Source organism: Haliotis rubra, unplaced genomic scaffold (assembly GCF_003918875.1).
Source record: "Haliotis rubra isolate DU_JTF1 unplaced genomic scaffold, ASM391887v1 Scf174, whole genome shotgun sequence".
In the NCBI taxonomy this organism is placed as follows: domain Eukaryota; kingdom Metazoa; phylum Mollusca; class Gastropoda; order Lepetellida; family Haliotidae; genus Haliotis; species Haliotis rubra.
This window is the reverse complement of record NW_025765714.1, coordinates 1423389-1451126: the sequence shown is the minus strand read 5'-3', so window position 1 is coordinate 1451126 and position 27738 is coordinate 1423389. Positions and strand designations below refer to the sequence as shown.

Genomic DNA, 27738 nt, shown 5'->3' with positions numbered 1-27738 from the left:
CTGATAGAAGGCCCTTAACACTTCCCAGGTACATCTGACCACTGGCCAGTTTCCATCACACTCACCACCTACCCCCAACCATTTTCATGACAACTACATGTGCAGATATAGCCAAAGATAAACAATATTGCAGTGGGCATGATTTTAACGGGTAGAGTACACGTTATCATAAACTGTACATTTAATATAATAGTTAATATCTGTAACAACAAGAGCTGCATTTCTTCATCAACCATCAGCCTTAATCTCTATTGTCGTTTCCAAAGGTGTATGTAAAGACAATAGACTGTATGTTTCTCCCTCCTAGAGGCTGGTATGTGGGATGCCAGACGCAGCCTACTCCATCTGTCAGTGCTCCCCACATCTGATTCATGCAGTATGTATGGGGATGTGTGTCAGGCAGTATTACTGAATGGTTTTTGTTGTACGGCCAGATGGCAGGTTGAGGAATGTCTGGATATCATGTTCAGTCTACGGTAACATTGGCTCAATCTCCCTAGCCATCAGACACATATATGTACTGTATACACGGCCATGGGGTTCATATATCACTAATGATCGAGATCACTGCCTTGAAGCCAAACAGTTGATACTATAGATATGATCTTCTTCAATAAGAGCCACTCACTACACTGAACCAATATTTATACATTTTTATGTTAGGCTTGGAATATATTTTAAAGCTCTTTTACTACCGATACCTCAAATAATTTCTTTGGATGGAAACATCAAATAATTTCTTTGAATGGAAACATCAGTCAAATTCAAAAGATCAGGACTCCATGACTAAAAAGTGAGCAAAGGATGTGACTTAACACCCACAGCAGCCAGACGAGATTGTATGCTGATGTACTAATAGCATTAAAACATCCATCCATGGCAAGCAGCATGGCCTGGGAGAGTCTGTGTGTTGTTGCAGCATGGCCCGGGAGGGTCTATGTGTTGTTGCAGCATGGCCCGGGAGGGTCTATGTGTTGTTGCAGCATGGCCCGGGAGGGTCTATGTGTTGTTGCAGCATGGCCCGGGAGGGTCTATGTGTTGTTGCAGCATGGCCCGGGAGGGTCTATGTGTTGTTGCAGCATGGCCAGCATGGGGAGGTCTGTCTGACCTGGGAGAGTGTGTTGTTGCAGCATGGCCCGGGAGGGTCTATGTGTTGTTGCAGCATGGCCTGGGAGAGTCTATGTGTTGTTGCAGCATGGCCTGGGAGAGTCTGTGTGTTGTTGCAGCATGACCTGGGAGAGTCTGTGTGTTGTTGCAGCATGGCCTGGGAGAGTCTGTGTGTTGTTGCAGCATGGCCTGGGAGAGTCTGTGTGTTGTTGCAGCATGACCTGGGAGAGTGCAGCATGGCCTGGGAGAGTCTGTGTGTTGTTGCAGAGTCTGTGTGTTGTTGCAGCATGACCTGGGAGAGTCTGTGTGTGTGTTGCAGCATGTGGGAGAGTCTGTGTGTTGCAGCATGGCCTGGGAGAGTCTGGGTTGTTGCAGCATGTGGGAGAGTCTGTGTGTTGTTGCAGCTTGACCTGGGAGGGTGGCCTGGGAGAGTCTGTGTGTTGTTGCAGCATGACCTGGGAGAGTCTGTGTGTTGTTGCAGCATGATCTGGGAGAGTCTGTGTGTTGTTGCAGCATGACCTGGGAGAGTCTGTGTGTTGTTGTTGTTGCAGCATGACCTGGGAGGAGTCTGTGTGTCTGTGTTGTTGCAGCATGATCTGGGAGGGTCTGTGTGTTGTTGCAGCATGACCTGGGAGAGTCTGTGTGTTGTTGCAGCATGACCTGGGAGAGTCTGTGTGTTGTTGCAGCATGACCTGGGAGAGTCTGTGTGTTGTTGCAGCATGGCCTGGGAGAGTCTGTGTGTTGTTGCAGCATGACCTGGGAGGGTCTGTGTGTTGTTGCAGCATGACCTGGGAGAGTCTGTGTGTTGTTGCAGCATGACCTGGGAGAGTCTGTGTGTTGTTGCAGCATGACCTGGGAGAGTCTGTGTGTTGTTGCAGCATGATCTGGGAGGGTATGTGTGTTGTTGCAGCATGACCTGGGAGAGTCTGTGTGTTGTTGCAGCATGATCTGGGAGGGTATGTGTGTTGTTGCAGCATGACCTGGGAGAGTCTGTGTGTTGTTGCAGCATGACCTGGGAGAGGCTGTGTGTTGTTGCAGCATGACCTGGGAGAGGCTGTGTGTTGTTGCAGCATGGCCTGTCTATGTCTGCATGATTCATATTGCTGCATCGTGAGTCCCAGTCAGTTAGCACTTGCATCATCATGGATATGTCATAGAGTTGCAGGCAAGGAAAGGGCATCCACATTCCAACTTGGGAGTGAATCAAATTGAAAAATAGGGGTAATAACGTGGACTATTTTTAAAATAACTCAGATTTCATTAGCTTGTTGATCGGGTTATGTTCAGAGGCAAGGGCAAATCTAGCTGCCTGAAATATGACAGGAAATATGATAATGAACATTTGTTACACCCAATAAAACACCCAAACAAACACAGTTTGTATGGATACTAATGAACAGAAATGACAGTTAATGTTCTCCTGAAACAAAAGATCTCATAACCCACTGGTACAGTGACAGGCATAACATACTCTCTCTAGAAGCAGTGTCATGTGCAAGAACCACATCACACACATTCAATTTAAATGAAGTTCTTTGTTTCTCTCAAACTAAATATTTAGAGAAACAAAGCATTATTCTACTTGCTTGCTGGCACCTGCAGACAGGAGTCCACAGGGACCTCGTCCACGAACAGAATCCTGCCTAAAGGATCTCATTAGGACACACAGTTTAAATTTTCTAGTTTTGTGAACAAATCAGGTTTGTCAGACAAAATTTTTCTAGTTTTGTCAACAAATCAGGTTTGTCAGACAAAAAATACTTTCTCTAGTGCAACATTTTGAAAAGATATTTGCTATAAAGATGCTTGTTTTCAGTATCCTTCTGTCAAGAAATAAATACTCATACTGTTTAAAGTACAGGATGTAAGTAGTTTGAATGTAATATGTATTATTGCTTTTACAATTTCTACTGCTTTCTACTGTTTTGTTACATGCTTTTAAACTTTTTTTGCAATCCATCAAAGATTGTGGGGCAAATAAAATAATTACATCAATGTAAACTATTTTGTCTTTGTTGTAGCTATAGATGCTGAATAGTGTAGCTATAGATGCTGAATAGTGTAGCTATAGATGCTGAATAGTGTAGCCATAGATGCTGAATAATAACTCCTAAACGTCCTAAATGCAAAGAATCCTACAGTTAAATACAAAACTATGATGAATTCTGACACTCGTCAACTAGTTCTAAGTGTGACTGATTACTCTGATATGTACTGGAATGTATGGAATGGGAGGTGTACATAAGACAAGTGATCTATGCTCCATATATTTGTTAGCAGCTTGTAAGCAAAATGCATGCAAATGTGACATCAACAAGATGTCAGAACATTAAAGCCTTCATTGAGTTTTTAAGAAAATATGTAATAAATGAAGAAATCTGCACACATTAACCTCTATACACGAATGTAAATGGATGCAGCACATGCGGCCAAATGATATCATGCAATCTGATTGTTCAACACAGAGGAAATTCAGTCTCTTGTGTCAAATAGTAGGGAAACACTGTAAATGTCAGAGTTGAAACAAGGTGTCCATGGCCTGTGGCACAGTAAGACACAGCCCATCTGGGTGGTGCCTAATATGGTACATCACATGTAACCTGTTGGCAGAAAGGTCAAAGAGGCTACAGAGTCTAACTGAAACTGTGATCATGTTGATATAGCCATGATTGCATCTTCAACTTAAAACATATGCTTCAGCTATATATTCCAGCTATATGGCAAAATACATGACTGAATCTGGACCAGACAATCCAGTGACCAATATTGTGAGCAATGATCCATGTTGGAATACAAAGAAACACAATCAACAAAGTCACCATGCCTGATCACCACATTCATTAAGTCTTTGAAGCAGCACACATTCCTGGGCACATTAACTAATCTGGGTTTTGAATTGTGGTACCACTAAATGGCATTTCCATAAACAGGATTAACCACTGGCCAGTGGATGCAGTAGGTACTTAACTGGCCTTGACTGGATAGTAGGATGCCAGTGGATGCCACCACTGGCCCTGGCTGTATACAGCTGGATGCCGGTAGATGCCACCACTGGCCTTGACTGTATGCAGCTGGATGCCAGTAGGTGCTTAAATGGCCTTGACTGTATACAGCTGGATGCCGGTAGATGCCACCACTGGCCTTGACTGTATGCAGCTGGATGCCAGTAGGTGCTTAAATGGCCTTGACTGTATACAGCTGGATGCCGGTAGATGCCACCACTGGCCCTGCCTGTATACAGCTGGATGCCGGTAGATGCCACCACTGGCCTTGACTGTATACAGCTGGATGCCGGTAGATGCCACCACTGGCCCTGCCTGTATACAGCTAGAAGCCGGTAGATGCCACCACTGGCCTTGACTGTATCCAGCTGGATGCCAGTTGGTGCTTAACTGGCCTTGACTGTATAGTAGGATGCCACCACTGGCCCTGCCTGTATACAGCTGGATGCCGGTAGATGCCACCACTGGCCTTGACTGTATACAGCTGGATGCCGGTAGATGCCACCAATCGCCTTGACTGTATACAGCTAGATGCCGGTAGATGCCACCACTGGCCTTGACTGTATAGTAGGATGCCGGTAGATGCCACAACTGGCCCTGACTGTATACAGCTAGATGCCGGTAGATGCCACCACTGGCCTTGACTGTATACAGCTAGATGCCGGTAGATGCCACAACTAGCCTTGACTGTATACAGCTGGATGCTGGTAGAAGCCACAACTAGCCTTGACTGTACACAGCTAGATGCCGGTAGATGCCACCACTGGCCTTGACTGTATACAGCTAGATGCCGGTAGATGCCACCACTGGCCTTGACTGTATACAGCTAGATGCCGGTAGATGCCACAACTGGCCTTGACTGTGTGCAGCTGGATGCTGGTAGAAGCCACAACTAGCCTTGACTGTATAGTAGGATGCCGGTAGAAGCCACAACTGGCCTTGACTGTATACAGCTAGATGCCGGTAGAAGCCACAACTGGCCTTGACTGTATACAGCTAGATGCCGGTAGATGCCACAACTAGCCTTGACTGTATACAGCTAGATGCCGGTAGAAGCCACAACTGGCCTTGACTGTGTGCAGCTGGATGCTGGTAGAAGCCACAACTAGCCTTGACTGTACACAACAGAATTTTACACTGGAATAACACCAGCTTGTGAACAACATTATGGAATTTGTTTATCTTGCACGTGATCAGTGTTGAGTAACTGGAAGTCGAATTCCTTCATTTGTACTGTGGCCTATAGTCCCTGTACCCGTTCTCAAATAGGGTTATCATCGGGGGGAAAGAAGCTTAATCATATCTTGGCTGGTTATTAATTCAAAGCAACCCAAATGTTTATGAAATACATCCTAATTACACAATGCCAACTATCAGTTTGACCCCACTGCATTCCACACATTATAAAGCATGTATTGTTTGTCCTTAAGTTCAAGATCTTATGATCTGCCATCTAGCAAGCACAGCTTCCCATATGTAATACCATCTAGCCGAGTCTGTCTTCTTAAACATAACAGTCTAGAATGATTTGGCAAGTCTAGTCTTCCCCAGCTCTAAGCAGAAATTAAGCATCATTCCAGGCCCCAATTTTTATAATATTTTATAATTATATAGATATATATTTTTAAATAATAAAACTTAACTGCAGTCACTGAAGCTTAGCCTACTTCTTAGTCTACATTGGCATGTATCGGACATGTTGAGAAGGGAAATCAAATGTAACATTTTGACTGTAATTAGACTAATACTTAATATAATGTATATAATTTGACAGAAACCAATACCACCACAGAAGTTGAAAAGATGCCCTTTTGTGATAAAGGATTCAGATCGTGAACTCTGCGGAAAATTTAGAATTGCTTCATTTGGAGTCTGTTTTGCATTAAGAAATTGCTGGTCCAAAGGTAAAATAGTTGAGGGATCTGTAAGACAGACAAGGCTGTGATGTTTCTTGTATTAATTCTAATGATTAAGTGTGCAGGTCCTATATTCATCTGCTTCCACACAAATGCTCTGTATTCATACAGGCTGATAGCTTGTCTAGTTCACAATGAATACACAGCACATGATACAATCACACTGTAAATGACAGCCAACCAAGATAAACAAACTTTTAAACGTGAAATCAACAAGAACAAAAACATGGAATCTATTACAAGCTTTACAATTACCAAGGGTGTTTGAAAAAAAAACTTCACTGCATTAAACCCCAACAAAAGAGCACATGTTCCTCAAAGATTGTTCAGTCAACTGAGTCAGTGTTTGACCCTACTACATTTCTGCGACAATACGATGCCTATGTAAGCCTTGAGTGACACATAAGTGGTGTTGGCAATGCAGGTGCAGTTTGGGATTGATGGAGAGCTGTAATCTCCTGTATAACAAGCAGCTTAATAATCACTACCTCCTTCAGTGTCAAAGGAATAACTAGCATAGGAAAACCATGATACATTTACTTAAAATGTTACAAAGAATCAACAAAAATCCCCTGCTATCTGAGGCAGAATCCTTGTGGCACTGTGGATTCTTGTGGATTTAACTCTCACTACATTTGAAAACGTAATCAACATAATAACTTAGAACACTACGCCTGGTTTTGCAAGTTTAAAACTGGTATGTGAATGAAACCTGGTCATGGAGAGTGCTTGTGTCATCAGCATGATGTCCTGAATCCAGCGTACACCCTCTAGGTGTGAAACAACAGCATATACAGACAGGTAGGACTGTACAGTGAGTACTGCCACTGCTGACATCCAGTACACTGTGTACCTCATCAGTGGTATTGGGCAACACTTCATTAACCGTCTCCTTAGTTAGCATTTGGTTTGGTTAGTAACTACAGAATACATGTTACAACTACAATGTATAATAATTGTCCACTACACAAAACACCTTGTGTATGAAAAAAAAGAGGAAATAGAAAAAGCCTACCGAAAAACTCATCCCAGCAAAGAGAGTTACGATCAGTCGCCTGTAGATGACTGAGTCGCATGAGTAGTTTCTTACGATCCCTTCTCAGGCCAGCGTCATGAATATTATGATCCTCATCTGAACTATCGGTGCAGTTCTCCAACTCCAGGTAATCTCCTCGCTTTACTTTCCACGCCATCACATTAGACATTTGTCCCAAGTCCATTACCACCATATATAGGGAGATATCAACTTCATTCTTCTCATCATTTGTCTAATGTGTGCAAATCAACCAAAACTTAGCTTGTGATTTACAAGGAAAGTAACACAGTTATATCCATGAGGTATTGAAAGTTTGATTTCCTGAATAAGATTCATTCTCTGTAAAACACAATCTGTTTCATTTACCATACAAACAGTGAATATGGAGAGCAGCGTTGACTGTATCCCACCATGTCCTCCTCTACAGTCTGTATCACAGTGAGGCACACATGTGTTTGTAGTGGACTATGTGAGACAGTCCAGCCAGGCTACCTGCCTGCACCAAGCCCACACCCACATGGGCCATGGGTGATCCAACTGAAGAGGGTAATAAGGACTACTCCACCACGGTAACAATCAGGGGGACTGCTCACAAACCATAGAAGATGCAAGTATCCTGGGGCAATACTGCCGCACACGACCAATACCTTGTTAACAGCATAGCCATAGGGTAGAACACAAGCCTGGCTCTAGTCAAGTCGTGTCCCACAATAACTTATACATAGATTTACCTCTCTCCCCCTCAGGGGATCGATGAATGGGGAGCTTTGTCTCACAGATCTCACAGATTTGTGCTAAATAGAATTGGGACAAAATGTCAAAGAGATAAGATATCCTGTGAGGGATGGAATGATCCCTGACAAACTGATCCTCCTGGCTGATGGGGATAGTCTGTAGTTGGAACCTATTTACCGACTTGTCTGGCACTGACAGGCTGAAACATGGAGCAAGTCTGCAACCTCACCAAAGTTCACTATGCCAGGTATGACAGGGGATAACACTGAAGTCTGGAAAGTCTGATAACTGATCTCCTTAATTAAGGGTCCGCAAATGTTTGGCCTGTGACCTGCTGGTGGGAGGACAGGCAGGGTAGTGTACTTCACCAGTAGAAACAATAGTCAGATTGTTCTCACACAAGTTCCATGAAACCTAAGTATCGTCCCCGCTGCAGGAGGAAACTGTTGTTGTTGTAAGCTGTCTTGTATTGAATCAATGTAGTATAATGAAATCTTATCTCAGGTATGATTCAACTGAAAGAACCTTGCCAGGGTCCTGCTTGGGCTGACGCCTGCACAACACTGACACACAGGGCTGGGTGGCAAATCCCATGTGTGTATGTATGTTCTAAACTCAACACATATTGTATTGTCCTGGTGATCTTCTTCTGGGGGCAGATAGGTTTATACTGAAACCCCTTTATAGGAAAGGATATTCCATTATGATAATTAGCAGAGCAACTATAAATCAGCACACGGTGTGAGTGAAGTCCTGTGGAAGCACAGTAAAACAAACTGGATGTCAGTAGCAGGTACTAGATTCCAGCAATCCAGAGCCAATGAATATATCACTCACAAGTTATATTTGGTCTTGGAATTTACTGGCTTTGGCTGTTGGCGAGTTCCAGGACACAGCCTGCATGGCCAGTGATCACTGTATATACAAGTAGATGATCATTACTGGAGTTTTCCCCATGTCAGCGTGGGCTTCGTGTAAGTATGAGAGCAGGACTGCTGCACATGGCTGGCTCAGACTGAGGTGAGTAGTTCACGCCACTGTAAAAATACTACTCAGGTCCGACTGGCCTAGTCCAACAATTCAAGGTAGTAAAAAAAGTTCATCGGAGCAAAAGAATAGTACACGGGTAAAGAACATTAGAACTTGTATTCTGATTGCTGATAAAGTTAAAAGAAAACATAAGGTTTAGCCAGCCCCTTACGTGACCCTTAGCATACTCATGATCATCGATCCTCCATAAAAATCATGCAGACCTCAAAAACATTTGACTGAAATGTATAGCAACAAGATCCTTTGCTTGTTTGGAGATGTTATTGTTGAGATTTGTTTGTGAAACATTCCTGTAGCACGTATCCCAGTCTCTAACAGTGAGCAGATAGCAAGTTGGGGAAGTGTAATCTTCTGCTTCACAGGACTTGGTTTGTGAGATTTGGCCAGGGCATATGCTGTGCATGTGTCTTGACGAGGACAGGGACTGGGCTTGAAGTATGGTAATCCTTTCTCACAGAAGCATTTCTCCCTCAGTGGGTCTGCATCACAAACACCTCTGCAACAAGGCTCACTACAGCTGGTTAACTGTGCCTCTACCACACTGTGCAGCTAAACACAACTTTGATTAACTCTTCCAAATTCCACATAAGTTTGGCCCAATCACCGGCACCTTCTTCACTTAAATATCAGTCAAGCATGTAGAAATAATGTTGGCCAAGGATTAAAGGGATCTAAAGTTGTCTTACTGAGGCATGTTGAATGTATAGTTCCCACACTATCATTTCAATTTTTCCACTGAATTTGTCTGACCGTCACAATCCCTGACTGTTTTCAAATAAACTCAAGATTTGTAGATGCCTGCTTCCAATATTCCACCATCACAAGCAAAATCACATAGTTGATTGCAAGATAGGAAACAGGAAAATATGTTTCCAAATCTAAACACTTCTATATTTCCTCCTTCTTTCCATCTACTTTATACGTTGCCGCCTGCATCCCTGACATCCCTTTAGCCTCACTCCCTGGATGTGTTGATACACTGATTATTCTTATTATCCTCTATCCTTCCCTCAGCACACAGCAGCCAATCACAGCTGTGAGCAGAGACAACTTACGATCCTCCCTTGAATCATTGACAATAGACGTCTACATACGCGGGGGCGTAACACCAACTAAGCTCTCCATGTCATCAGGTATTCACCTACATTAACTTCAATGTCCAAATCTACCCCCAGATGAATTAATCTGGTAACAGAAGACATTTGGCCATTTTCTAAACTGGAGAAGAATTCCATTAACGTGCCTCATAAAATGTGAGGACAACATTGTGTTGTGTAGCCAGGTGTGATTGAGACAGAGATACTACATCACCGCTTGGGTCTGCAGTAAGGCCCACTTCACTGGGTGATGAGTGGTGAAGTGTGTGTGTGTGTGTGTGTGTGTGTGCGTGCATGCGTGCATGTGCATGCATGCATTTGTGTTTGTTTGTTTGTGTGTGTGTTTACATGGGACACTGAGAGAGGCACTACAACAAAAACTGATTATTTCAAGACAGTGTAACATAACAAATATCCAACAAAGAGGATAAATCTCCGTACTGTTCAATAAGGTATCACATGTGTATGTGTCAAAGTAGATAGATTACTCAAGTAGATTAAGATGGATCTGTAGGCCCTTGCCCCACCCCAGGGATTGACACAAGTGGGATCTATACAGTGTCACTTTCCAGGGGTCCCTGTAAGTTTATGATCCTCGTAAATATATGCAATAAATTCACACTCCCTGAGTCCACTCTGACTGGCCATCTCTAAGTGTTATGCAACTGTCTCAACATATATACAAGCCTGTGGGCAGAGTACTAGCAACTTCCTAGCAGAACACCAGATCTTACCACATCAAAGAGATGCAGTCCTTTACAGAATCACTCAAACCAACCCTTAGATTACTGAGTCTATTAAAGTGGCAAATATATCCATTTCCTTCAACTGTTTCTAATAATTTATTTTTTCCTCAATGGAATATATGAAACGTATTCATACCCACAACAAAGGGTTCAATGGAAACTGAAGTAGCTAAATTTGTTCCCACCACAAATTCTTCACATGTTCAGATTTAAATCTTAATACAGGCTCCATTGTATTCTGGAATGTTTTTTCCACCAACATAATGGTGATCTGCTGAAGGGAAACACATCCACTACAGTATGTGGGTTTTCTCCTGACAACTACAGCTGAACACATCCACTACAGTATGTGGGTTTTCTCCTGTCAACTACAGCTGAACACATCCACTACAGTATGTGGGTTTTCTCCTGTCAACTACAGCTGAACACATCCACTACAGTATGTGGGTTTTCTCCTGTCAACTACAGCTGAACACATCCACAACAGTATGTGGGTTTTCTCCTGTCAACTACAGCTGAACACATCCACTACAGTATGTGGGTTTTCTCCTGTCAACTACAGCTGAACACATCCACAACAGTATGTGGGTTTTCTCCTACAGCTGTCAACTACAGCTGAACACATCCACTACAGTATGTGGGTTTTCTCCTGACAACTACAGCTGAACACATCCACTACAGTATGTGGGTTTTCTCCTGACAACTACAGCTGAACACATCCACTACAGTATGTGGGTTTTCTCCTGACAACTACAGCTGAACACATCCACTACAGTATGTGGGTTTTCCTCCTGTCAACTACAGCTGAACACATCCACCACAACAGTATGTGGGTTTTCTCCTGTCAACTACAGCTGAACACATCCACTACAGTATGTGGGTTTTCTCCTGTCAATCCACAGCTGTCAACTACAGCTGAACACATCCACTACAGTATGTGGGTTTTCTCCTGTCAACTACAGCTGAACACATCCACTACAGTATGTGGGTTTTCTCCTGTCAACTACAGCTGAACACATCCACTACAGTATGTGGGTTTTCTCCTGTCAACTACAGCTGAACACATCCACTACAACCCTTCATGATACAACAGTATGTGGGTTTTCTCCTGTCAACTACATTGTAAGGGTAAATATAACAAATTTTCTGCTGAAACTATCCTCGACTTTTACGCATACTCTGTAATACCTTGTGCTCCCAAATATGCTTATAATCACTGTATTCACAGAAACTACAACCACCATTAATAATTTAAACATCTGCCTCTCAAAATTTCCCTTTTATATTTATAAAACATACGGTACACAAATTCCATATTGAGAGTGGACTTGCTGGCTTGATGTGTCACATATTCTCAAGTAATGCATTAATATTACATTTCCCTATTTTATGTAAGCAGTATCAGATCCTGATATGGAAATTGATTGCTCAGCAAATTGAAAAATTGATGTACAAGTTATTTGTGAAAAGGAAACAAGAAGAAAAATGTTTATGTGTTAATAGTAAAATTTAAAACATTGTTTATTTACAACACATATTTATAGTAAAGAAATATAATGTGGATCAACATGAACTGAAAGTAATCATGAGGAAAATTGAATGATTTCATTTAAATTATTGCAGAGATTCTATGTTAGTCGAAGAGAGACACATACAGAAATATAACCTTCTCTGATACACTACAGACACCCAAAAAACATGGCTGTTGAAACAAACATGGCATGAGGTTTATGGTGATGAGTGGAGCATACCAGGCGTGTGCCGAGGCAGCCTTCATGCTCCACGTCATCAACCAAGCTGTCCCCTCCTGGGGCGGAGGTTCTACAGAAATGGATATACTGACAGTGGGGATACTTGCAGCAGGGTGAATTTTTTGTTTGGCCCAGGAGAGGAGGGCCCACCAGAAAATGCATATGGTGCTAATTGATTTGTCAAAGAGAAGTGCTCCAATGTCTCAGTATAAATAGAGAAGTGTTATGAAACTGAGTCATGTACATATCTTTAATGAGAGAAGAAAGGCTGGTCTATTGAAAGAATTACTGGATATGTGATATGATGAAATACTTTTACAAGGTATCAGATTCTCAGATAAGGGGAGCATGTTCCTCTCTGTGTTGGAAGAAACACCAATAAAAACTAGAGCATTTGATGCTTTGCACAGAAGCCAGGAATTTTATATTGCCACAGACAGTCTCCTGACATGTGAAACAAGAGATAGTTTCTGCAATATAACAAACTAATCATAGCTAAATTATTATTTATTGTTTGATATTGTTTGATGTGTGTCTGCTTCTAATGCTGTGATGTGTGTCAACATGTTTCATATTGATACATACAAGTATACATACCTGTCTTTTCAGACTACAAGCAGGACAGATGTCCCCAGTGAAGTTATAAAGTAAACTATTTACTTAGCTTCCCTAGTTCTATCTGTCACCTCCATAAATTAAACTCATTCATGTACCATCCCCACCCATGTATGCATCCACCTAGCCTGATGTGTGTTAGGTTATTAAGTCCAAGAGCGCCACAAGTAGGGACACCCTCATAGGGCTGTGATGGCCTACACAATGACCACATGGATAATGCACTCCTGTCCATCCACTGCATGACAGTGTGCCTGTGTCCATGATGGCTGGCATAGTATGTGCTATTGACCTACAGCCCAGTAGAGCAAGATGGTAGGTGCATGGTGATCACAGCTACATTACACCTGGATGAACAACTCCTGACATGGCATCAGATTTATTCACGGTCTGTGTCTGTTCATTGTCTACTCTCATAGCTTCCTCGAAGACAGAAAATCTGTCTTTGTAGGTGTATCTTCACCTGTTCCTCTAATTCTTCTGACATAAAAGTGTTTCATTAAATAAGAGTAACTGTCATGTTTTTCTATAGAAACTCATTGTGGTTGAAACCATAGCAAATAAAGAATGAAGTACCTCCATCAAACTCTTGCCACCAAATAAAATGACACAGAGATTAACATACTTAGATTTTCAAGTGCAGTGTGGTTATAGGGTCACCATCATACCTTGTTTGAAGAACTATGTGTAATCAGTGGACAGCCTGGATGTGAACAAGGGACCAAGCTGCAGCAGGTAGTCCACCCTTAAATATACAGTAAGGTGTTGGATGAGGGAGATGTGAGGACAGATAGTTGACCTAACACTGTCTTGTCTGTCATACTGTAATCAGTGTACAGCCTGGATGTGAACAAGGGACCAAGCTGCAGCAGGTAGTCCACCCTTAAATATACAGTAAGGTGTTGGATGAGGGAGATGTGAGGACAGATAGTTGACCTAACACTGTCTTGTCTGTCATACTGTAATCAGTGGACAGCCTGGATGTGAACAAGGGATGAGGGAAGCTTCAGCAGGTAATCCACCCTTAAATATACAGTAAGGTGTTGGATGAGGGAGATGTGAGGACAGATAGTTGACCTAACACTGTCTTGTCTGTCATACTGTAATCAGTGGACAGCCTGGATGTGAACAAGGGACCAAGCTTCAGCAGGTAATCCACCCTTAAATATACAGTAAGGTGTTGGATGAGGGAGATGTGAGGACAGATAGTTGACCTAACACTGTCTTGTCTGTCATACTGTAATCAGTGGACAGCCTGGATGTGAACAAGGGATCAAGCTTCAGCAGGTAATCCACCCTTAAATATACAGTAAGGTGTTGGATGAGGGAGATGTGAGGACAGATAGTTGACCTAACACTGTCTTGTCTGTCATACTGTAATCAGTGGACAGCCCAGGTGTGAACAAGGGATCAAGCTTCAGCAGGTGATCCACCCTTAAATATACAGTAAGGTGTTGGAAGAGGGAGATGTGAGGACAGATAGTTGACCTAACACTGTCTTGTCTGTCATACTGTAATCAGTGACTACAGAGATGCTTTGTCTGTGTTTCCTGCATACATCAGTGAGTCTGTACAAGACAGTTGTGGGTGGCCTTAGAGGTTGTGCACATCAGCTGATACCTGTGCTGCATATAACATAGGCCTGGGACTGAAGGTGTTCAGTGAAAACACACCTTGATGGGCATTAGAATAACACATAGAATCATTAACTTTGACTACAGTTTCTATTATTATGTACTGAAGTGTTTAGAAACAAAATGATACGAATCACAATACAAGAGACATGATACACCAACTCCAGGTTAAAAAATGTATTCTAGTTGTAACATTTAAAATCTTTTGGAAAACCAGTGAAAACATTTGAAGTGTTTCATAGTTGTATGACTGGAGAGCAAGACAATGAATCACATCCACAGTGTATATGTGTTGATGCAGCATATCACTGCTTTGTATGTTAAAGGTCTATGATGTTAAAGGCCTACAGGGATAAACCCATCCTTGCTAATAGGACTCATTTGCATGATTTCACAAAATTGTCACAAATGGGACAGCCTCTCTTTTCATGTGTTCATGGATGTAGACCTGCAGGTCAGTGTGATAACCAGGAACTTGTGAGTACAGCCTTCTGATCTGGGGTAATTGTCACACTTCAGGGGAACACCCAACAGGAAAACATTTGAAAATCCAGATGCACTGCACCACTGACAACATGCTGTTCCTCCAACAACAACAAGGGCTTTTGTGATGTAAATGACAAAAACTGACAAAGGCCCCGGCTAAGGCAACTCAATGTTGATGAGAGCCATGTAGGCCTAATGAAAGGTACATAGTTGGACATTGGTCAGTAGTGAGCAGACTTGCTGAAGAGTACATAGAGGTGGACATTGGTCACCTGTGATCTGACTTGCTGAAAGGTACATAGGTGGACATTGGTCACCTGTGATCTGACTTGCTGAAGAGTACATAGAGGTGGACATTGGTCACCTGTGATCTGACTTGCTGAAAGGTACATAGGTGGACATTGGTCACCTGTGATCTGACTTGCTGAAGAGTACATAGAGGTGGACATTGGTCACCTGTGATCTGACTTGCTGAAAGGTACATAGGTGGACATTGGTCACCTGTGAGCAGACTTGCTGAAGGGTACATAGAGGTGGACATTGGTCACCTGTGATCTGACTTGCTGAAGAGTACATAGAGGTGGACATTGGTCACCTGTGAGCAGACTTGCTGAAGAGTACATAGAGGTGGACATTGGTCACCTGTGATCTGACTTGCTGAAGGGTACATAGAGGTGGACATTGGTCACCTGTGATCTGACTTGCTGAAGAGTACATAGAGGTGGACATTGGTCACCTGTGATCTGACTTGCTGAAGGGTACATAGAGGTGGACATTGGTCACCTGTGAGCAGACTTGCTGAAGAGTACATGGAGGTGGACATTGGTCACCTGTGATCTGACTTGCTGAAGGGTACATAGAGGTCGACATTGGTCACCTGTGATCTGACTTGCTGAAGAGTACATAGGTGGACATTGGTCACCTGTGAGCAGACTTGCTGAAGGGTGCATAGGTGGACATTGGTCACCTGTGAGCAGACTTGCTGAAAGGTACATAGGTGGACATTGGTCACCTGTGATCTGACTTGCTGAAAGGTACATAGGTGGACATTGGTCATCTGTGAGCAGACTTGCTGAAGGGTGCATAGAGGTGGTCATTGGTCACCTGTGATCTGACTTGCTGAAAGGTACATAGGTGGACATTGGTCACCTGTGATCAGACTTGCTGAAGGGTGCATAGAGGTGGACATTGGTCACCTGTGATCTGACTTGCTGAAAGGTACATAGGTGGACATTGGTCATCTGTGAGCAGACTTGCTGAAGGGTGCATAGAGGTGGTCATTGGTCACCTGTGATCTGACTTGCTGAAGGGTACATAGAGGTGGACATTGGTCACCTGTGAGCAGACTTGCTGAAGAGTACATAGAGAAGTTGACATTGGTCACCTATGATCTAATTTGCTAAAGGGTACATAGGTGGACATTGGTAACCTGTGATCTGACTTGCTGAAGAGTACATAGAGGTGGACATTGGTCATTGGTCAGCAAACTTGTGAAGAGTACATGAGGCTCTTGGTCACCTGAAGACTTGCTGTACATAGAGGTCGACATTGGTCACCTGTGATCTGACTTGCTGAAGGGTACATAGAGGTGGACATTGGTCACCTGTGAGCTGACTTGCTGAAGGGTACATAGAGGTGGACATTGGTCACCTGTGATCTGACTTGCTGAAGAGTACATGGAGGTGGACATTGGTCACCTGTGATCTGACTTGCTGAAGGGTACATAGAGGTGGACATTGGTCACCTGTGAGCAGACTTGCTGAAGAGTACATAGAGGTGGACATTGGTCACCTGTGATCTGACTTGCTGAAGGGTACATAGAGTCACACCTGTGATCTGACTTGCTGAAGGGTGCATAGAGGTCAACATTGGTCACCTGTGAGCAGACTTGCTGAAGAGTACATAGGTGGACATTGGTCACCTGTGATCTGACTTGCTGAAGGGGGTACATAGGTGGACATTGGTCACCTGTGAGCAGACTTGCTGAAGGGTGCATAGGTGGACATTGGTCACCTGTGATCTGACTTGCTGAAAGGTACATAGGGTGGACATTGGTCACCTGTGATCTGACTTGCTGAAAGGTACATAGAGGTGGACATTGGTCATCTGTGAGCAGACTTGCTGAAGAGTGCATAGAGATGGAGGTCACCCTAATGGTCATTGGTCACCTGTGATCTGACTTGCTGAAGGGTACATAGGGTGGACATTGGTCACCTGTGATCTGACTTGCTGAAGGGTACATAGGTGGACATTGGTCACCTGTGAGCAGACTTGCTGAAGGGTACATAGGGTGGACATTGGTCACCTGTGATCTGACTTGCTGAAGGGTGCATAGGTGGACATTGGTCACCTGTGAGCAGACTTGCTGAAGGGTGCATAGAGGTGGACATTGGTCACCTGTGATCAGACTTGCTGAAAAGGGTACATAGGTGGACATTGGTCACCTGTGATCAGACTTGCTGAAGGGTACATAGAGTGGACATTGGTCACCTGTGATCTGACTTGCTGAAGGGTACATAGGTGGACATTGGTCACCTGTGAGCAGACTTGCTGAAGGGTGCATAGAGGTGGACATTGGTCACCTGTGATCTGACTTGCTGAAGGGTACATAGGTGGACATTGGTCACCTGTGATCTGACTTGCTGAAGGGTACATAGAGGTGGTCATTGGTCACCTGTGATCTGACTTGCTGAAGGGTACATAGGTGGACATTGGTCACCTGTGATCAGACTTGCTGAAGGGTACATAGAGGTGGACATTGGTCACCTGTGATCTGACTTGCTGAAGGGTACATAGAGGTGGACATTGGTCACCTGTGAGCTGACTTGCTGAAGGGTACATAGAGGTGGACATTGGTCACCTGTGATCTGACTTGCTGAAGAGTACATAGAGGTGGACATTGGTCACCTGTGAGCAGACTTGCTGAAGAGTACATGGAGGTGGACATTGGTCACCTGTGAGCAGACTTGCTGAAGGGTACATAGAGGTGGACATTGGTCACCTGTGATCTGACTTGCTGAAGAAGAGTACATTGGTCACCTGTGATCTGACTTGCTGAAGTCAGGTGGACATTGGTCACCTGTGAGCAGACTTGCTGAAGGGTACATAGAGGTGGACATTGGTCACCTGTGATCTGACTTGCTGAAGAGTACATAGAGGTGGACATTGGTCACCTGTGAGCAGACTTGCTGAAGAGTACATAGAGATGGACATTGGTCACCTGTGATCTGACTTGCTGAAGAGTACATAGAGATGGACATTGGTCACCTGTGATCTGACTTGTTGAAGGGTACATAGAGGTGGACATTGGTCATCTGTGAGCAGACTTGCTGAAAAGTACATAGAGAAGTTGACATTGGTCACCTATGATCTAATTTGCTAAAGGGTACATAGGTGGACATTGGTCACCTGTGAGCAGACTTGCTGAAGGGTGCATAGAGGTGGACATTGGTCACCTGTGAGCAGACTTGCTGAAGAGTACACAGAGGTCAACATTGATCACCTGTGAGCAGACTTGCTGAAGGGTACATAGAGGTGGACATTGGTCACCTGTGATCTGATTTGCTAAAGGGTACATAGGTGGACATTGGTCACCTGTGAGCAGATTTGCTGATGGGTGCATAGGTGGACATTGGTCACCTGTCACCTGAAGGGTACATAGACATTGGTCACCTGAGCAGACTTGCTGAAGGGTACAAGAGGTTGGTCACCTGTGATACTTGCTGAAGGGTGCATAGGTGTGGACATTGGTCACCTGTGATCAGACTTGCTGAAGGGTACATAGGTGGACATTGGTCACCTGTGATCTGACTTGCTGAAGGGTGCATAGGTGGACATTGGTCACCTGTGAGCAGACTTGCTGAAGGGTACATAGAGGTGGACATTGGTCACCTGTGATCTGATTTGCTGAAGGGTACATAGGTGGACATTGGTAACCTGTTAGCAGACTTGCTGAAGGGTACATAGGTGGACATTGGTCACCTGTGATCTGATTTGCTGAAAGGTGCATAGGTGGACATTGGTCACCTGTGATCTGACTTGCTGAAGGGTACATAGGTGGACATTGGTCACCTGTGAGCAGACTTGCTGAAGGGTACATAGAGGTGGACATTGGTCACCTGTGATCTGACTTGCTGAAGGGTGCATAGGTGGACATTGGTCACCTGTGATCTGACTTGCTGAAGGGTACATAGGTGGACATTGGTCACCTGTGATCTGACTTGCTGAAGGGTACATAGAGGTGGACATTGGTCACCTGTGATCTGACTTGCTGAAGGGTGCATAGGTGGACATTGGTCACCTGTGATCAGACTTGCTGAAGGGTACATAGAGGTGGACATTGGTCACCTGTGATCAGACTTGCTGAAGGGTACATAGGTGGACATTGGTCACCTGTGATCAGACTTGCTGAAGGGTACATAGAGGTGGACATTGGTCACCTGTGATCTGACTTGCTGAAGGGTACATAGGTGGACATTGGTCACCTGTGATCAGACTTGCTGAAGGGTGCATAGAGGTGGACATTGGTCACCTGTGATCAGACTTGCTGAAGGGCACATGGAGGTGGACATTGGTCACCTGTGATCAGACTTGCTGAAGGGCACATGGAGGTCATTATGATTCAACTCTACATCTCATCCCCAGGTCCACAGCAACCCCCAACTCTTGAACCTCCTCTGCACTTGTTTCTGCCTGTCCCTTCAGCAATCTGCAATGGGCCACATTGACAACTATCCTCTCCCCTGACCTCTCATTGACCACCAGATCTCCACAAGTAAACAAGCTACACCACAAAAGCCACAAACACACAAATATTAACTCTCTGTCATCTGTGGACTGACTTGGAGTCCCTGTCCTTACAAGTTAACATTCCAAACTATTAGCTCTCGACAGAACCAAACACATCCAAATAAACACATGCTGTAAATAATTGTCCTCTATTTCCATCACAAACACGTGAATAAATATTTACAACTCTATCTATAGTTATCTGCATTTTCTATTTCAAATATGCTTTTACACCTCATTTTAATGTATGAGTTTGTTATTGGTGCCACCCAAAACAAACTGTTTGACATGCCTATTTTATAATCTTGTAATATCCAAACAGCCCAGTTCACAGCAGATGTATGTGCAGAGAGTTCCCATGTGAAATGTTGCCAGTATTAACTACATAGAGGATTAAGACCAAGATAAGATCAAGGCATTCTGCACATTTCTAATTATGAACCCATTATGAACTCAAACAACTCTGAACAGAATAGTCCTGCCCTAAAACTTCTGCAAGGCAGTATGATTCCTCATAGTGACATATGTTATTGTTACTATCAGACTTACTGCAGTCGTGCTGTCTCTCCATACCCGTTACTATCAGACTTACTGCAGTCGTGCTGTCTCTCCATACCCGTTACTAACAGACTTACTGCAGTCGTGCTGTCTCTCCATACCTGTTACTATCAGACTTACTGCAGCCGTGCTGTCTCTCCATACCCGTTACTAACAGACTTACTGCAGTCGTGCTGTCTCTCCATACCTGTTACTATCAGAATATCTATCCATTACTTCGGGGTTATACAGTCTGATATTTGCTTCCCTTGTAGTAAGTGAGCACTGTCAAGTGTAAACAGTCTTAGAGAGCTGCAATACATTAAAGTGTACACACCAGATGTGTTTTCCTGAATAACCTGCATGTTTTATTATTGCAAGCTGGCAGCACCCTTGAAAAATGGCCATCATCAAAGCCAGAAAATCAGCCTGGGCTGTACTAAACAAAGCGCAAGGTATGACAGAACTAAAATATACATATCTAGTCCACCTGGGTTTGAGAACCTGAGGAGTCTTTCTTGCTTCTCTGTCACCTTCACAAACAATCTTCATCTTATAAAGTATCCCAGGATAGTTTCATGGAAAGGTGTCCTTAAGGGTTATGTCCTGTCTAGATATCAAGCACCAGTTGCTATGGGCAACACACTATGCCAGTCCCTGTTGCACTAGACTAGCCCAGTCTGACCAGCTGGAGTGTTGATGACTATCCTGCCATGTCGCCATCAGATAACAGACGTAAACAGACCTGTTTATCTGATTGAGCCTGTAGTGAACATGGTGAGGTATTTCAGTACAGCGCTAGGAGCCAGTTGACTGGCAGTGAGGTGTTATCTTGCAATGAATGTCAGAACACCCTTGTTCTTCACGGTTCAGCTTGACATGTTCTCTGCTCCTGACATTTTATGGATGTCCTGTTCCAGTCTGTACAAGCAATCTCCAACGCCACCTTTTCTAGGACTGAAACCCCACCACAGTTATGGCCAACACTAATCAACATTAACTCGATCAGTTAAGAAACAGCTTTCAGCATTTGCACAAGGATGGTTTAAGAAAATCACAGAAATATTGGGCAATATTTTCTTGTATAACTATGACCAACATGGGACATTTTGCCATGTGTTGCTGTGCCTGGTATGCCCAGCCAATGTTTACCATTGAGCATGGGGAAATGTCAACACTGCTGGGCCTGTGTGCACTCTTCCTCTGTCCATGCACACCGTGACTACACCCAACCATCCTCACCTCAATACTTCCCCATCTCCCTACCATAAAACTTTATAGTACAATACTGTAGAAGTGAAGCTTGTTATTCAGTTTCATATACATGGACTTAACGCCTTTGTTTATTTTCAGATCTCTGCTGTAGCAAGGTGAGGACAGAGATCATCACATTCCATGGCCATGTGCCTGCAGTGTACCCCTTTCCAGATCCCTGTAGGATTATATATTGGTCATAATGTCAAACAGTTGAAGCACAAAGAAATTTCCACTTTGTACAGACTCCACTTTTTGTCAACTTCATTGCCATTAATTCTGAAAAGGGGAATTCTGTATTTACAATTGATATTCTACAAAACCTACAATGTACATAGTTACATTTTACTGAGGGTAAAGAAGGCCGTCAAGAGAGAACAAACACTATTGTAAAACCAGGCGTATTCCGGGAAAATGATGATCCACCACTTTGTCAATGTTCATTGTTACATTAATGGTGAGGTGAATTAATAGTCTCCTGAAATTTGATATTTATGTTTTGAACATCTGTTTAAAGACTCCTAATATTAAGTTGAAACTGATTGTAGGGAATTGAAGTGTTCTATTTTTAAACACAGAAATTGTTACTGGATAATCATAGATACCATGTCATTATGTGTCAACGCACAATGTGAGTTTAATGCATTGGTGACAACTTGTAAATTACCGGTAGTTGAGAGATTATCAGTAAACCTGCCTGATTTACGGTAGTTCCCTCCACTCCCCCACTGTATGTGCATGCTGTACCTTCACCTCCATCCCACAAACAGACTTGTCAGGTGTACATTCTCTCTCAACTACTCACATGTCACAACAACCTGAACACTTCTTTCAATCAAAATGTCATCAGCCTCCTCATTCTGTTCCTTGTGATGTTATTAGCCCTGTGCACATAAGATCCTGTGTACATTTCACAGGTCCAAGTGGTTAATTGGTTAACAAGGCCATGATGTGTGTGGAATCAGATGTCAATGGCAATGTCCATCTCAGGGTAATAGGATCTCTTGCTCATGTTAATTGAACCTGTCAGACAAAAGGTTTGTAGGTGTACAGATACAGCGCACTAACCAAGCATTTATCATTCATGTTATTTTAGTTTCATATGCAAAAAAATAACATAAATCAACCTTGAAGATTGTTTTCTTTGGTATTTTATCGCTCTATTGATATCCTTATTTCTTGTGGATGTGGCAAGGGTTTTTTTGCTTTTATTTACACATGTTAGAACAACCTAGGGCATGGATGAATGCATGTCTGGCACTTGCATGGCAGCTGATTATAACAGCATGTGTCTTTGTAGCTAACGGAATGAATAGCAAAACAAACCTGAGACCTGTACTTATTTACAAACAGAAACAACCGACAATTAACACCTTACTTAAACATATTAACAAATCATTTGCTACTTAACTTCAAAACTAAGCATGAGGGTGAAGTGGAACACAGAAGCTGATGAACTGCCAATTCCTCCATGCCTACAACTCTGTATCACGTTATATGACAATACCTGATATATAATATTTTATTTAACTGATGAAAGCATACCCCTATCCAAAACTACTTAAAGATCACACATACTCTAGGGGGGTACAAATACATAAATCACTAATTGGCCTCGCTATAAATGAAACTCCGTCATTAAAACTACTCATTTCGATCTTTAATTAACTTAAATCGACCTTTTTGACAACAGTGCACAATTCTCACCCGCGAACGAAATTTCAACCAATCAGAGCGGCGCGTCTCTGTGACGTCATATGAGGAATAGATATGAGGGCCGATGCAGAATTCATGTACATTTCAGGGGGTAAATTATCTTGTTTACAGGTTTGCATAAACCTGAAATCGTGACAACTGTTGTGAAAAATGAAAGCTATATGTTTTCACAATCTACTGTCATTTAATTTTGTCTCCTGCTTTGCCTAGTTTCCGAGTTACAACTTGTTTTCATAGACCATTCTGTCAAAATCTCTTGGTGTCGCTAGGCCTTATTTGTTAGAGCCAGACGCTAGTGATAGCGAAAATGATGACCAGCCTCGCTCATCACGTTAATTTCTTCAACCTAAACAGTGCGACATTAGGAAGGGTATAATAAGTGGTAACACCACTTAGATTACCCGACAAAGGTTCCCATTTGGCATTTCTTGTGTCTGGAGTAAATACTCAACATTATAAACATCGATCAAAGGATTAACCGATAACACGCTGATTGATTAATTACTTTTATCTTACACAGCGGATTTGTCAAAAGGTAGTGTTTATGTATGTAGATTTACTAATCTATACTGAATACACTCTGTCGCGTGTCTGTGTCTGCGTAAAAACAACGTCCTTCTTTCAAAGGATTAACCGCCAATACATTGATTAATTGCTCATTATTGGCTAACTAAATTACTTTTTTTAAAGAATGGCGGACATTATGCAAATAGTTGCCAAGTGTGCTATCTTGGGTGACCAATGAGACTATACACCAAATGTGAAATTACTGAAACGATATATCACTTTTTCGTATATTAGACTGTTAAAAGACACATCACTTGGAACAGCTGCAGATGAATGGCATATCACTCGTTTTTGTGGATATTGATGGATACATTCCTCGAACAAGGTAATAGCCTGACATTGTTCCTATAACTTTAATCTGTTTTAAGTTTAATATTTGCATTTTGTTTTCATTTGTTTGTAGCATTCAACAGAATCATTGTTTTCACCATAAAGTGTAATGAGACAGACAACATACACTAGGGCGTGTGTGCGAATTACGAAATGTCTAGATATTACAGTCCTGTTATAAATTAACCATAAGTATCAGCAGATTGTCTGCTTTTTATTTAGCTTCAAAATGCATACAAGTATGATAATAAACTAATTAGGATTATAAGACCAAATATAAAGACGTACATTGACTAGTATCTACATACTGGTGAGTGGACGTTAACCACGTGAATGTAGCAAGAAATTTATCGTGCAGTATTGTCACTTCGACCCCCACCTCACTTTCGTGGAAGAAATCGTTATGTTATAAATTGTCATGTAAAATCCTTTTGGTCATGATTCAAATACATATTTAACTACGAGTAGAAAGTAGTTTTGATTTTCTAACTTGATGAACACAAACCATAATCTCATTAATTCTAACAGACTTTAGCCCGTCACTTTACGATTTTCAAAAATGGCGGCGCCCTGTCGCGAACATCCGCCAGTCTGAAGATAAATGCTATTTAGGTTTGTTTTCACCGAGTTACAAAATCAAAACTACTTTCTACTGGTAGTCAAATATGTATTTGATTGATGGTCAATAGGATTTTGCATGACATAGCTTATAACATAACAATTTCTATCGTGGAAGCAAGGTGGGTGTCAATATAATACTACTTACAATATTATTGTTATTTCGACCACAACCTCGCTTCTGAGGAAGAAATCGTTATGTTACAAGTTGTGTCATGGAAAATCTTTATGGTCATCAATCATATACATATTTTACTACAACTAGTAAGTAGTTTTGATTCTTTAACTCCCGTGAAGCGATCTGAACACAAGATATCGTTTCAGGCTTCCACAACGCTCGCTTTGCACTCACAAACATAACCCATTTAGCACGAACTGCGGGGTCCTGTGGAAATCTGTGCATGCTGACACAATCGCCCGACCCCTAGGAGCAATTGACGACAACGCAACAATTCGGCATGTCTTCGTTGATGTCGAGAAATCATCAAAATGACAAGCTTGCTACACACTTTATATACAACTAACTGAAAATCGTTCCTCATATGACATCACTGCAGTGCTCTGGCGACAGAATTACATAACCTGTCTGTGGTTTCGTTGGCGGGCGAGAGTGTAGCAGGCGACTTTTTGGCAACTTTTGATCGCTCGGTATTACTTAACCACAATTTTTTTAAGAATGAAGATGGTGTTCTGCATAAGACTAACCACAAATCTTTCATATGTAATAGTTAAAAGAGTACAAAAAAACAAAGTTTATTTGTTCTTTAAATGGGAGCTTGAAAAATTCTAGTATTTGGGCTTTGTACTACTTATGGGGATGGTCTAGAACAGCTAACAAGAAAGTAACAGTCTGTCACCAGTCTCTCACTGAAATACACAAGCATTTGTGGTCCTTGTGATGAAATTCCATGTCATGACCAGCATATCATGATGAAACACAACAAATGTGTGGACAGTACTGGCCCTCTATCTTCTGCATGTCTGGGATGACAACAAGAGGACAGTCCCACTCACCTGGCTGAAGGTGACAAATGGTTCCAGGAAGTTGTAGCATGGTATCAACCACTATTTGGCCCATCCATTCCATCATGAAAACTACAGTTTGGAGTTATAAATGACATAATATGAAGATATACATTATAAAACTTACCTACACACAATGTGTTTTCTCCCTAAAACTCCTCCTTTTTCTGCCTGGTCATTACATGGACACTATAAGCAATGTAGTCCACACACAGGCTACATCTACATGGTTATGTAGTTCCTGAAACTTGTATGAAATCCAGCCATCCTAGCACCCCCCAACCAGCCAGCAAAACACCGACCACACTGTAGATACGCAGGAATTCCAGCCTTTGTCTGATAGAACCCACTGTACCCTTTGCCGTGTATCCAGGATCACTATATACATGTCAATTTGATGTAGGTCTACACAGCAGGGTGAGGGTTTAGGGGATGCATACTTCACACACCTCAGGGCAGAGAGGTCATATGCAGCTATGGCTTTCAGTGTCCTTAAAGAAGCATATGTTGATTTCTATCTGACTTTTAGATAAAGAATGTAAGAGCAAAGATGCAGATAATTTACACACCACACAGAGATATTTTCAACAATCCATGTGTCAAATGTGTTGACATTAAGGGGAAAAATAGCAACCTTAATAAGCTTATATAGAACTGGAAAAAAGTCTGTCAACTGTCATTCAAGCCCTTGAAATCTCTTGTTTATAAATTTGTAATATATCTAGCAAATGTGCATTCTCCCTGGATTATTTTAATCATAATAGAGAATTTATTTTTTTTCATTTTTTAAAGTTATGCTTTATTATTCCAGGTAATAATAAAAACTGTGCCAGGCAAACAAATTTCTTAAAAGACAACATTCTTTTCTAAGGATCTATACAATAAATGCATTCAACTGATTCTGAACTTTGTGATCTCCACATAGTAATGTGGTTGGCATGACATTGCTGCTGGACTACAGCATGGCTAGAGTGCTACCCCTAGTGCTACCCCAGAGTGCTACCTCTAGTGCCACCCCTAAGGTCTGTCTGGAGCAGACCCACTGGTACGCACAATTAAGTAAATCCGACAACCAATACTACAATATACGCCCTGACTGATGTATATTTCTAAAGGCAATATAAGTAACAGCTGTGCAAAGACATGCCCAAGCTTTAAGGAAATACATGCTGAGAAACAGACAAATACATGTGTCAGATGATATAAGACATTAGTGTTGGTGGAGCGTGCAGGCACAGAGATCTAGAGATGGCCAGTATTGCTAGAGAGGCCTGTTGGTAACGGGAGACAGACACAGTCTACAGGGAGACACAGAGATAACATTGGCCTGTAGACTGACAGTGTGGGTGAGTGAGTGAGTGAGTGAGTGAGTGAGTGAGGTGAGTGAGTGAGTGAGTGAGTAGAGTTTTATGCTGCTTTCACCAGACCCATTTAACTAAGGGTGCATTCAGTGATCTTGAGGTGATAGGAATAAAATGGGGTTTAACATCTTATTCAAGGTTATTACTCTTATAAAACAACAGGCCTACAAAGTGACACATTTTGAAAACAGAAGTCTGAGATCAATAGTTTGAGCGCTGATCAATGTCACACTGTATGATGCCATCCAGAACCAACCATGCTGCTGGCAGGACATGGCCTTCCGAGGTGATCACCCATCTTAGCACCGCTCTGCTACATAGCAGTTTTGGGTGTATATGCTCTCAGTGTGAGATATTGGCTGGGTCTGT

General features: G+C 42.5%; 1 protein-coding gene and 1 long non-coding RNA gene across 8 annotated transcripts in view; one reads left to right on the top strand and one right to left on the bottom strand.

Moving 5' to 3' along the window:
- The window catches only part of LOC124272911, an 84670-nt gene that overhangs the window by 30216 nt on the left and 26716 nt on the right, over positions 1-27738 (bottom strand). Inside the window, exon 1 of one of the 7 annotated variants that reach the window (XM_046708146.1) lies at positions 7041-8304. The exons of the other annotated variants lie outside the window; for them this stretch is intronic. Within the exon in view, the coding sequence (XP_046564102.1) occupies positions 7041-7254 (214 nt within the window). The 5' untranslated portion in view covers positions 7255-8304. Of the gene's footprint in view, positions 1-7040; positions 8305-27738 lie in introns of those variants that run through there. 7 annotated transcript variants of the gene reach the window in all.
- On the top strand, positions 7104-21988 carry LOC124272915. The gene is made up of 3 exons (XR_006897492.1): positions 7104-7188; positions 8301-8922; positions 21854-21988. It is a non-coding gene; the product is annotated as an uncharacterized LOC124272915 (long non-coding RNA).